The sequence below is a fragment of the Mytilus californianus genome, unplaced genomic scaffold (genome assembly GCF_021869535.1).
Source record: "Mytilus californianus isolate M0D057914Y unplaced genomic scaffold, xbMytCali1.0.p SCAF_2, whole genome shotgun sequence".
In the NCBI taxonomy this organism is placed as follows: Eukaryota; Metazoa; Mollusca; class Bivalvia; order Mytilida; family Mytilidae; genus Mytilus; species Mytilus californianus.
Genome location: NW_026262668.1, coordinates 113,753,643 through 113,767,690, shown reverse-complemented (window position 1 = coordinate 113,767,690; position 14,048 = coordinate 113,753,643). Strand labels below are relative to the sequence as shown.

General features: G+C 33.6%; 1 protein-coding gene across 3 annotated transcripts in view; it reads right to left on the bottom strand.

The window, feature by feature from the left end:
• Nucleotides 1–10,434, bottom strand: part of LOC127730779 (leukotriene A-4 hydrolase-like) — a 34,661-nt gene extending 24,227 nt beyond the window's left edge. For 2 of the 3 annotated variants that reach the window (XM_052239329.1, XM_052239328.1), the window contains exons 1-4: nucleotides 10,363–10,426; nucleotides 4,313–4,408; nucleotides 847–1,018; nucleotides 143–282 (exon numbers count right to left, since the gene is read on the bottom strand). In XM_052239329.1, the coding sequence (XP_052095289.1) occupies nucleotides 143–282; nucleotides 847–1,018; nucleotides 4,313–4,386 (386 nt within the window). In that variant the 5' untranslated portion in view covers nucleotides 4,387–4,408; nucleotides 10,363–10,426. Of the gene's footprint in view, nucleotides 1–142; nucleotides 283–846; nucleotides 1,019–4,312; nucleotides 4,409–10,362 lie in introns of all 3 variants that reach the window. The other variant, XM_052239330.1, reaches the window with a different exon arrangement.
• Nucleotides 10,435–14,048: the final 3,614 nt, after the last annotated feature.

Genomic DNA, 14,048 nt, shown 5'->3' with positions numbered 1-14,048 from the left:
ATTTTGATAAAATAAAACACTTTAGACTGCAGACAGGGCAATTTGTTTTGTTTAAAAATGTAAAGATTTCATAAGAATCCATCCATAGTGCAGTTTTTTTCCATTAAAGAATAAAAATTGAAAATAGTTTTGTCATACTCACTTATTTCCATTTGTAGAAGGAAGTCTGACCTCTAAACGTGATCCAAACACCTCAAGTTTATCTCCAAGAGAATATGACAACTTTTGCGCTGTTGACTGGTCTGTTACATTTTTTATCTTTAAATCTTTTGAATCTAAAACCTGTTTAAAAAACCAGAATAATGGATAAAGCAACAACATACAGGTATTCCCACTTCATTTATTTTAAATAAACAATACTAGCTGAAGCCCGCCTCCGGGTATGGATTTTTCTAGCTGTGTTGAAGACCCATTGGTGGCCTTAGGCTGTTTTCTACTCTTTGTTCATGTTGTTGTCTCTTTGACACTCCCTGTCTCCATTCTCTATTCAATCTTTTTATTCATATATTTATTATCAAAGCTTCATTAGATCCCATAAAGATTTTTTGTGTATATTTAGAAACAGGCTTGAAGTTTTCAACAGAAAAAAAATTAGGTACACATTTGGGGTGTGACTATATCTGTCATGATCTTAAAATTTCTATAACAAAACTGCTTCCTATCTAGAAAGTTGAGTAAAGCATCAGTCACACTCAATTCATGATTTTTACTGCTGTCCTTGATAGGACAATTCCTAATTAAATTATGTTAAAATTTAAAGATCCTGTGATTTGTCACTTGAATTCAGATAAATCAGCCATGTGTGAATGCCCCATTACATTGTAGCAGTAATGCTATCTTACATACCACTGTATCAACTCCATCTTTTTGTTTCTCTACTGTGAGATGGGCAAAACCACTAAATATGTGTTTGTTGAAATCCGCATTGAGCTCCAAGTCTAAGTGTACAAGACGACAGTCTTCTGGATGAGAGTGGGAACTAGGGTCATTTGGACTTAGGCCTTCTTTTGTCATATTTCTGTAAAAGAGATAAAAGTTCTTTTTTATTAAAGATATAACATATTAAATAAAGGAAAATTACATTATTCACAAAATTAAGAAGAAATAAATATGGATAGTGTCCACATGTGGACACAGATGATGCCCCCGCATGCGTATCATATAGTTATAAAGGGACATAACTGAAGAACGGTAAAAGTGACGCTACCCAAATTTGAACTTGATCTGAGTTTTGTGGTAATAAGCATTGTGTGTAAGTCTCATTACATTTGGTTGAGGCTAACTTAAGTAGAGAACAGAAACTAAAAATTCAGCAATTTTTCTATTTGTAAACACGCATAACTCTAGAACGGTTGTGTATAAGTTTTATAACATTTGGTTGAGACAAACTAAAGTTAGAGAACGGAAACGAAAAATTCAGCAATTTTCATGTTTATAAAGGGACATAACTCAAGAATGGTAAGTGTCGCCACCAAATTTCGTACTTAATCTGTATTATGTAGTAATTAGCATTGTGTATAAGTTTCATAACATTTGGTTGAGTTAAAAAGTTAGAAAACGGAAACAAAAAATTTGTACTTGATCTTAGTTTTGTGGGAATGAATATTGTGTACTATAGGTTTCATAATGTTTGGTTGAGGCAAACTTAAGTTACAGAATGGAAACTGAAAATTTTGCAATCGATTTATAAAGGGGCATAACTCAATAATGGTTAAAGTGACACTACCCAAATTCAACTTGATCTGTGTTTTATCAGTGGAAGTCAAAATTAAACATTGCATTGTATAAAGCATTGATTGTAGTTGATTCAACTATAATCATGGACAAAGGAAGATAACTCCAATTTTAAAAATAACTTGATATTTTGAAGAAAATAAAAATTTTGCAATTTTTCCATTTATAAAGGGGCATAACTCTAGAACAATTAAAGTGACGCCACCAAAATTCAAACTTGATTTGTATTTTGTGGTAATAATCATTGTGTGTAAGTTTCATAATATTTGGTCGAGGCAAACTTAAGTTAGAGAACGGAAACTAAAAATTTTGCAATTTTTCCATTTATAAAGGGGCATAACTCTAGAACAATTAATGTGACGCCACCAAAATTCAACTTTGATCTGTATTTTGTGGTAATAATCATTGTGTATAAGTTTCATAACATTTGGTTGAGGCAAACTTAAGTTAGAGAACGGAAACTAAAAATTTCAATTTTTCCATTTATAAAGGGGCATAACTCTAGAACGGTTAAAGTGACGCCACCAAAAATTTCAAATCTAAATATATGGTTAGATTCAGCATATTAAAGAACCCCAAAAATTCAAGACTTTGAATCAAACCCTATTGAAATTGGCAATAATAAGCAATTTATACTAAGTATTAGAAAAGTATTGTTTTTGGCCCCTTGTTCCTAAACGTTAAGGCCATAACCCCCAAAATCAATCTTAACCTTCCTTTTTCAGTATGGGACCTTGTAGTACAATTTCATAGATATCCATGCACTTATACTCAAGTTATAGTCTGGAAACCAAATGTCTTCAGACGACGACTGCCACGATGACGCTGACCATGATCCTGACTTGTGACACTCACATTTTCATAACTCATTTACAGATACCTTTCTCCTTTTTTGTGAAAAGTTGTAATTAGCACAAATCTTACAGTGCTTTATACTTACCAGAAATCACAATTGACAATCTAGGGTAAAGGTTTTTGAATATTTCTAACTATTTTTTAAGCCTGTCATATTATATTGAATAACTAATGGGTCAAACATTTGTATAAATTCTAGTACAAATTCAAACTGAGCAACTGGTGAAAAATGTAAGCCCATTGCACAAATGGAAGATTGTAGTTCATCAATGTTAGTATAAAAGAGGTACATTGTAATGAAAATAATCTTACCATTCAATACAGACAGTCAGGGGTAATACATAAATACAAATCATGTTTATTTAATTGAAGATGTAAGTAATATTTACTTGTAGAATATGTAGATGTATATTTGTAAGATTTTAATTTTCATTTCAAGATTTGAATAATGTCACCTTAATCTTCTCTAAAATTTACTGATGCAAGTAATTTTGTTTACAACACCTTAAATCCTCAAGCTTTGGTAGGCCAAATAAAAGCCTTTACGATATTTATTTTATGGTTTGCTATTACTTTTTTAATTAGAGTTCAAGCTAAGAAATAACCTAGTGCAAGAACTAAACAAAGAAATCTACCGGGCACGGATGAAGGTTACAAGAGCGCAATTATCCGTAATGAATTTTCCATAGGGTACCAGTAGTGTACCATATTTTTTTTCTCGAAGACTACACAAACTAGAAAAAAATGGGTGGCAGTTCCTGTTACAAGAAATATCAGTGTTGCATAACAACCAAAAAAATATACATGGTCATTCGGCAAAAATTGACTTAAAATGCAGTTGAAAAACATCGTCTATTTTTTTCGGTTAATGAAAAAGGCAGATTTTTAATGTCTCCAACATGCAGATATTGAAAATATTTTCTATACTTCGTAAAATGTGAATTTGATTTTCTGGATTTTTTAAACCTAATTGGATAAGCTTTCGATTAAAAATAATTCCAATCCTGTATCATCCAATCAGAAGCGGCTTAGCCATACAAGATTCTATCTGAGTACCATCTTGGGGTAAAAACCTTGCTGGTAAAATGTAAATAAATAATTGTGCTCTTGTAACCTATGGTACCTGCTCAAGGCCTTCAAAAACTACTCCCTGGAGGCTTGTAAATGAGCAGTTTTTGAAGATAGAACAGACAAATGAGATTTTCATCGCCCATGGAATTGTACATTTATGAATAGTAAAGACAACTAGTTATGACAGACAATTATACATTAAATCACAACAATGTAGTCAAGAGAAATTCAAACAAAGAAGAAAATATGACTTTTTATACTTAAATAAGTAAAACAAATCTAAATGTCTAAGGGATATAACTCTACCTCCAAAATAATTCACCTGTACAAGTAAATAAAAAACACTTGTATAAAATATTACCCCTCACTTACAGATACTTGACTGTTATATGACAATTACCACCTTGGTAGTGTCATGCTAATCTAGATTGTGGGTGGTAGTTGGCGTGGTCATAATCTGGATATGTCAGACAGACAAGTATGCAACAAGGAATATGAGCAGATTTTTTGTCTATGATTCAGAATAATGTGTCGGAGAACAGAGTATAACTAAAGAAACATAACTTCCTACATTTTTTACCATCTGAAATAGCTGCATACATCATTTAGAATAGTCAAGTCAATTAAGGGAAGTTACAAAGAAAAAAATTACCCCGATCGCCAATAATGAATACCAGCAGCTAAGAAAAGGAAGCTAACAGCACTCTTGATAAGGAATGGTATCATCTAGATGTAGGAATACCAATCTCTGGAAACAAATACATACAGTCAAACTTATTTCCATTACCATCATGATGTCATAGGATTTATATGATTATTTATTTCAAAATGAGTTTATATGATGAGGTATTTTTTTAACAAAACTGATTTCCTTAGAATGTTTTCCACTTACAAATGTACATGGCTTGGATATTTTTATTTTTCAGTACATTTGTTCCACGGTGTGTATGTTAAGCAATCAGTTAACTTTCATAGACAAGCATTCACTCAATGTTCATGATATAAAAAGCTCTAAATCAGATCAAGTGCATAGATGCAAGTTTTAGATAAATTTAACATAAATGAGCTATTTGACACCAACACCAAAGCCTCAGCAGACAAAAAATAGCAATAATCACTAACAATACTGTTATTGACACATGCACATGTAACAGGGTACAACGTAGGTTTAGTGAGCACTCAACCTCCTCTTTTATCTCATTGATTCAATAGAAGATTAAAATAGAGTGAAAAAAACTTATGCAATAAAAAAACCCATTAAATCAAATTATATTGTTGTCCAAAGCTACTTCAATTACAGCAGCTATGTGTGTATGTGTATATTGAGTCTTATATGCATGTATAATGTCAAAACATTTGTGTGCCAGTTATCATATATATATATATATATATATATACAATAATTTTTATTGTTCAAAAGTTTATTCAGACTGCAGACTCCCTTTACACAACCATGACAACTGTCTTATACCTTATATTTCATTATCTTTTCAAATAAATAAACAATAATTGTAAGTCATATAAAAAAGGGGGGTGGGTTCCAACCATATGTCCCCATACAAAGCATTAGTGTCAAACAAAAAGGGTGGGGGTCCAACACTTCCTGGATCTGCCACTGGTTAGAGAGATAAAATCCAGAAATTAAAAAGGATAAAAGATTTTATACTTTGCAATAATGTTGTATTTATCATCATCATGATATATGGCCTCATTTGACCAGTATAATAATAATAAAAGAACATGTTCCAACCTCTCCAACATATTTTATCTGTCCAAGGGCAATAACTAAAAAAGATTTTTATTTTATTCTTTAAAACTTTGTATAGATATCTTCGAAAAATGTAGGCTTGAGAGCCCTTACAATGCTATTTTCCATATATAAATAAATATTTCCGAGGGGCATAACTCTGTTTAAAATTATTGATTAGCACTGTTTTCCAGGACATTGTTGATATGAACTTTTGATACAAATTTCAAAACTATCTAGGCAAGAATTATACATGTGAGTGCTTACAATTCAATTTTCCATATAACATGTATCAGAAATAATTCCAAGGTGGATAACGCTTTTAAAAAATAGCTGATCAACAATGATTATTGCACTTGTTTGAAACATTGCTAATATAACCATTTGATATAAATTTGGCAAGAATTGTACTGGTGAGAGCGCTTACAGTGCAATTTTCCATATAATTAATATTTCCAAGGGGCATAATAACTCGTTTAAAAAAAGTTGATCAGCATTGATTTTTAAACCTTTTAGCTGATATCAACCTTTGATATACATTTGATAAAAAAATCTGGCTAGAATTGTTCAAATGAGAGCACTTACAATGCAATTTCAAATAATTAATATTGCCAAGAAGCATAACTCTTTAAAAAAAATTTAAACACAAGTGAACCAACGCCTGGTAAATCTTCTGTCAGTAGATTCCATAAAGTTGTTACTGGACCTTCTACATCTTTAAAAAAAAAAGTTGATTGACATTGATTTACAAACTTGTCCAAGGCATTGCTAATGTAAACCTTTGATATAATTTGATTAAAATCTGGCAAGAATAGTACACATGAGAGTGCATACATGACCAGTATTGCTATGTCTGCTGCAACACGTCTTTTGTGGGGAAAAACTACATATCTAGCTAGTGAGGTGGAGAAAATTGTTTCTGCACTGCCTGTAAGTACCAAACTCTGCTGTCTTATATCTTATGCTTATCTGTCCTAATCTTATTTAATAACTATGTGTGCTAATATTGTTATGCTCATGTGTACTTGTCTTAGATGAAACTTTGTTTATTTTGATGTTTTGTATATTTGTTTTATTTGGTTGTAAGAGCTTTCTTAAACTTATGTTTTTTTATTAATAGTACATATGTTGCGACTCTAAATAAAACTTCCTTACTTACTTTCTAATCTAGTCCTTAAAGTTGACCAGATGACAAAAAAAAGATTCTTGGTAAAACCAGAAGGAAAAGAAGAATATTTTTATCTAGGCCTGCCTCCGGGTGCATGATTTTCTCGCTGTGTTGAAGACCCATTGGTGGCCTTCGGCCGTTTTCTACACTTTGGTCAGGTTGTTATGTATGTTTTCATTAATAATGATACCAAAATTTAAAAAAAGGTACTAGAAGTTTAATCAACCACCATTTTATGAACAGTTAGTAGGTTAATTGGACAATCCACAAAAAAAAGTGAAGTGTGTTGCAATAAGTCAAAGTTAAGCTCCTGGAAAGTGCATAGGTTCTATTATATAATAGAACTGTTTGGGGAAGTTCCTGTTCAATGGGTCCTATCCCAAAAATCAGGTCTCAATTTAATTCACAGTGTTAAATTATCTTATTTTGTATTTCGTCATACTGGTTTTCATGGTGCAAATATTCATATCAATGGCAACATTTTTCACTTTAAGACCATGGTTTAGATGAGAACTGAATACAAGATAATGGCATCCAAACATTTCCATTTTAAAGGCTATTAACTTTTATCTCAAAATTAACTCTGAGTACAGACAAACCTGAGTATCTGGATAAATTTTAAGGCATAGTATGCTCTAGATAAATGAAATTCAAATACATTTTCTCTTTAAGCATGTTAAGAAAATTAAAAACTTAACTGGATTTTGCCGTGCACTTTTTTTCATTCCTCCAGAAGTTGCCAAAATAAACAAGTTGGGAAAGAGGTTTGAGAACTTCCCCACAGGTAATAATTGAAGTGAACTGTATTGATTGACATGGACAATAGATGGACAATAGATACCTAACAATAATTGGTGATTTAAACTGTGTCACTGAGTGGACCATATCAAGTGAAACTCAACTGTTTGTTAATTTTATCATCTTCTGCAGGGACGAAAAAAAGGTGCACAGCAAAATCCAGTTAAGTTTTAAATTTTTTAAAGCCTAAAATGCATTTGAATTTTATTTATCTAGGGCATGCTATGCCTTAAAACTTTTCCAGATTAACAGGTTAGTCTGTACTCGGGAATCAATTTTGAGGTGAAAACGCAGCCATTTCAGCCAAAGGGTCCACATGAACCTTAAGGTTCATCAAAAGGAATTAAAAATTATGGCCATGTTTACACTACAAAATCTACTATGAGTACAGACAAACTGATGCATCTAGGAAAGTTTTATGGCATGGCAGGACCTAGATATATAAAAGTTATATGTAGTCTATGTTTCAGAAAATTAAAAACTTACATGGATTTTGATGTGCATTTTTTCCAGTCTGCAGAAGATAGCAATATAAACTAACACACGAGTTTCATTTGATACGGTCCACTCAGTTACACAGTTTAAATCACCTATTGTTTGCAGATGTCTATTGTCCATCTATTGTCCATTTAAATCAATACTACTTACAACATTTATTATATGAGGGGAGCTTCTCAAACCTCTTTCCCAACTTACAATGTAGTATATTTTGGCACCTTCTGCAGGAATGAAAAAAAAAAGAATAGCAAAATCCAGAAAAGTTTATAACTTTCTGAAACATAAAATGCATTTAAAATTTAATTATCTAGTTCCTGCCATGCCTTAAAACTTTCCTAGGTGCACAGGTTTGTCTGTACTTAGAGTAAAATGTGTGGTGCAAATACTGCCATATTAGCCAAAAGGGAATCCATGACAACTCGCCCCACTCTTGTTTACCAACTAGCCCCACTTATGAAAAAGGGTAAAATCCCGTTGAATATAGGTCTGCCAACTCGCCCCACTTATGAAAAACGTTACAATCCCGCTGAATAAAGGTCTGCCGACTCGCCCAACTTATGAAAAATAGTAAAATTCGATGAATTTAGTCCTGCCAACTCGCCCCACTTATGAAAAAGGGTTTAATCCCATTGAATAAAAGTCTGCCAACTTGCCCCACTAATGAATAAAAGAATTAAACTGTACTGAATTAAGGCATACCAATTCGCCCCTACTATGAACTAAATGAATACTGATGAAAACCTTAAAAACACATCTTGTTTTTTTTTAACTCTTTTCTTTAGGTTGAAATAAAGCAGAAAGAAGTAAGTATCAGCATTTCTGTGACGTACGATGTTATTGATTATTGTTTTCTGGTAAATGTAATCACTGTTTTACTAGATAATTCAAGGATCATGGGTGTTTATTATAATAATAAAGTTATTCTCCAATAAAAACTAAAATTATATATGATAAATAATGTATCTACAATTTTATTTTAAGAAATGAAGCATCATTTAATTTAATTTCGATCAAAATCATATATTAAATTTTCGATTTATATTAGTATCACAAGTGATTTTTTGTATTCTGTGTAGATAAGTTTTCATAAGTGGGGCAAGTTTGCAGACCTTTGTTATATATATATTATCAGGATTTTACCTTCTTTCATAAGTGGGGCGAGTTGGCAGGAGTAAATTTAACGGGATTTAATCCTTTTTCATGAGTGGGGCCAGTTAGTTAACCAGAGTAGAGCGTTTTTTTTTTATAAAGTGGGGCGATTTGGTGTGGGGCGATTTGGCAGTGGGGCGAGTTGTCTTGCTTCCGCCAAAAGGTTATGATGAACCAATGGACAAATATGGCTGTAATTTACAACTCAAAAACTACTCTCCTGTGCAGTTTGGAAAGTTTTAAGGCCTGGCATCCACTTGATATATAAAAGTTAAATGCATTTTGTGTTTCAATAAGATAAAAAAAAATTTGGATTTTGATAGGCATTTTTTTCTGTTCCTGCAGAAGGTGTAAAAATAAACTAAGTTGGGTAAATCTTTGAGATGCTCCCTCTCAGGTAACAACTGTATTGCATTGTATTGATTGTCCTTGATTGGCATGGACAATATACATGTATATCTACACAACAATAGGTGAGTTAAAGGGTGTAACTGAGTGGACAGTATCAAATGTAATTTAGGTGTTTGTTTATTTTTACACCAACAGCAGGAACGAAAAAAATGCCCATCAAAATCCAAAAAAGATTTTATCTTTCTGAAACACAAAATGCATTTAACCTTTATATATCTAGTGGATGCCAGGCCTTAAAACTTTTCAAACTTCACAGGTAAGTCTGTACACAGAGAAGTGTTTGAGGTGTAAATACAGCCATACTTGTCCATTTGTTATGATTGTCACATGTAGTTTCCGGTTGTAGTAAGAAAACCAGGACGGGTTCAAACAGAAAGATTTAGGAAATAGAGAAAACTGCACACCTTATAATCAGCATGACTTTTATCAGATGAAAATCCAGACTAAAAATAAGGCGTAGGGATTTTAATTCAGTCATGGAACCGCGGGTGTGTTCTAGTATATTTGAATGGTACGAGTTTTTGAAAGGGTACGACTTCGCACTTCCGTTATGATGGGGGTCTCATTTGGGGGTTCATATCCCGGATCCCGCTTACTGTTTTGTCAGATTCCCGTATCCCGCTTACACTATGTACGTTAGCAATTCTCATTTTTTTGTAATTTCCCGTGTCCCGCTAGACCTCATTTCCCGTTTTCACGGCACAATAATTTGACTTTCACGTGTGACGCTTACAAAAAATCGGCAATCCCGGGTCACGCTTAGACCCCAATGAGACCCACTATGATGAACCTTAAATTGGCTTAATCCAGACATATGGTTTTTATTCTTTAGTTCCTGTGTACTCCTCGTAGAAAAAATACTTGCTCGTTTGTCCCAACAATAAATAGAAAAGATAGTTGGATAAAGTAACATTTAAAACCAGTTTACAACCTTTCTTATGACTGTTTTCTAAATTTCATATGCCGGCTTGCAGTTTGAAAACGAAACTAGAAGAAGTTATCTCCCTTTATTATACAAACGTGGAAACCGACCCCGGTATACACCTAATCGCTATTTATTCCATTCCGGATAAGTTCTAAAATTACACAACTTTTTCATCCAGTTGACGCTATCTGGGACCCTGTTTAAACAATGCACCATGCATGATACTTTTCAATGAGACCTGTTTAAAACATCGTAAATACTTCAAACACAATATTTTTTTGACTTTAATTTGAGTTTGGAAAAAGTGGACCATAATCTATCAAAGTTTCCTATTGATCGCTTTCTAAATTTTTCCCTCCCTCAGCTCGTTACTGATGACCTTTGTTTGCGGCCTGTTGACCCAAACAGGAAGTTGTCTAAATGACTGTTTTTTTCCGGATTGGACTAAATAGCGATAAGGTGTATTGACTTCCAAATCCCGTGACATTATTATAATGAATATTTTATATAAAATTTCAATTTCATTCATTCATTCATTTCTGTTTTACGATGAAAGCATATGAAAATAATGAAGTTAACTATTTTTGGTGTGTAAAAAAATCATTTAGATTGTTTTCGATAAATTTCGTGCATTTGATGGTCCTGTCCGCTCTGTTGACAATTTTAACTTTTAAACTCTATACACTACTCTTCCACAGAATCTTATCAAACAAAAGTTTTCTTATTCAATCATAGTTGTTGTTTGAAAATCTCAGTGCAAATGTTTATTTGCTGTAACTCAAATAAAGACTTCTTCTTTAATGCAAAAAATACAATTTCAATCTGTATTAACCCCAATAACAAATGACCGAATACAAAAACAAGGGCATCAGCACACATCCTAAAATCAGGAAGTTACATATAACATTAAAAGGGATTGAAAAGCTCTTACATAATATCAACCCTCATAAAGCCACCGGCCCAGATAACATCAGTGGCCGCTTACTCATGCAGACACAAATCGCACCAATTCTTTGCAATCCAAAAATCTTACAACACTGGAATCACACCTGACGACTGGAAACATGCTAGAGTTGCACCTGCATATAAAAAGGGGGACAAACATAAACCGGTCAACTATAGACCAATCTCATTAACTTGCATTTGCTGCAAGTTAATGGCATATATGTACTTGGGGACAGGACAATTTTTTTTAGCCCTCCCCCTTTTTCCAAAATCCGTTATTTTTTTTTGTTTTCCATTAATTTCAATTATTTTCGTGTTTTACTGTATAATATGAACATAAATGTACTAGAAATAACTTGTATTTGCTATTTACTATCAATTCCAAGTTTACTATCCACAGCGGTCACTGATATATTATATATAATATATGATAGGGCTAAAAAAAATTGTCCTGTCCCCAAGTACCTATGGTTAATGGGGCGCATAGTCACGTCACACATTATGAAACATCTTGAATTAAATAACATCTGGTACGACCTCCAACATGGCTTTCGGCACTCTCGATCTTGCGAAACACAACTTCTCTCCTTCATCAAAGAACTTCAATCCACAAACAATTCAAATACACAAGCAGATCTTTTGACTTATAATAATGGACTTTGCAAAAGCCCTTGATAAAGTTCCACATCGTCACTTACTCTACAAATTAAATCATTTTGGTATCAATGGAAACAAATTAAACTGGATCTCTGCATTTCTCTCCAACCGTATACTCAAACAGTTATCCTGGAGGGAAGGTCATCAAGCACAGTCCCAGTCACCTCTGGGGTTCCACAGGGTACTGTCTTGGGTCCAGTCCTATTATTGGCCTATATAAATGACCTTCCAGACTACCTTACTCATAGCAAACTAAGACCATTTGCTGATGACAGTATCATATACATGCCAGTGAAATCCCAGGGTGACTGCCTCAAATTGCAAGCTGATCTTGATGCAGCAGCGAGGTGGGAAGTGGACTGGCTGATGGCCATCCACCGAGACAAGTGTACTGTTCTCTCTGTCACAACTAAACGTCAACCTTTACAACATAACTACACTCTTCACAATCATATTTTAGAAACTGTTACATCTGCTAAATACCTAGGCATCACACTACAGTCTAACCTCAAATGGGACAAACATATAGATGACAATATCTCCAAAGCAAATAAAACACTTGCCTTTCTTAGAAGAAACCTGAAAACATCTAACCAAAACAAGAAAACCATACCAAGAACTTGTCCGTCCCAAACTCTCGAGTACTCCTGCTCGGTTTACGACCCCCACACCTCAGAATCTATCTCGAAGATAGAGATGGTCCAAAGGAGAGCTGCTCGGTATGCCTGCAACAGGTATCATAACACTAGCAGTGTATCAAACATGCTAAATACAATCAACTGGCCACAATTAACACAACGCAGACTACGTGCACGCCTGGTTATGAAGTACAAGATCACACATCATCTTGTTGATATACCACCTAGCACAATTCTCATTCCATCAGACTCAAGAACCAGAAAATATCATTCATTCACCTTCAGGCATATCTATACATCCAAAGACTCGTACAGATTTTCATTTTTCCCATACACAATAACGCAATGGAATCTTCTACCAACTACAGTTGTTAATTCACAGACAGTCGACTCTTTCAGAGAGCAGCTCTTCTCTCCACTCTCATTTAAATAGCTTCATCTCTTGTACATTGTTTTAATCACTACGCCTGTTCTTTGCACCTTATCTTTTAAATAGGCCACGCATGCACCAGTTATGGATCATCTTTATTCAGATGGAAGACTGGAAAACTTTAAGAAGATTAGAAGAAGGTAAATAAGCTAGCCATACTTACTGGAAGTGTGATGAGAGGATTACGGATCTAAATTTTCTCCTTGACAGCATGTATGTATGTTTCGACAATAAATTTTACCGACATGTAGTAAGTATTCCAATGGGCTCAAATTGTGCCCTGTAATAGCAGACTTGTTTGCCAAGCTCAGTACTGTAAAGACCAGCCTAATTCCATTTAACTGATAAATTGAAAACACTTATCGTTGTCTTGATGAAATTTTTCGTTAGCAAATCAAAAATTCTATAAGTATACTGCCGAAATTTAACTAAAAGACCTGAAGTATTTTGAATAAATGTAATATTCATAGCAATAAATGTCCTCTCCGAGATTTAGATGTTCCCTCTTTTGGAGGGTGATGTTTCTTTGGTCCCATCTTACGGTGTTGAGATATGCCAATGCGTTCACTATGCCTGTTTTTGTAGTGACGTTTTTGATTTTAATTGAGTCAAATAAACGTAATTTGTGTATTACTGGTAAATGGTTAAGTTAAGGATTTCGTTACCACAAACTTACTCAAAACCATTACTGCATGAATTCTTTCATATATACAAAGATTTGGTTTGAAGTTTGGCTGTTTGTAACTTATTTAAAACGAGCCGGATACTACATCCTAACTTTTACTGTGACGCTGTTTATAGAGCCTTATCGGTCCTTCAAATAAACTTATTCTAAATGGCCGGTTACCAATTACATTTTCGAATGTTCATTTTATCGATACAAAACATAACTAAATATTATTGCCATTTCTTTACCGTCTGGAACATTCACGGTTCTACATTCTGTCGATACCTATATTTGGCATTGCACAAGGGGTATTAAAATTAATTTACCGGGAGATGTGAATATGTTCCTTTCCTGT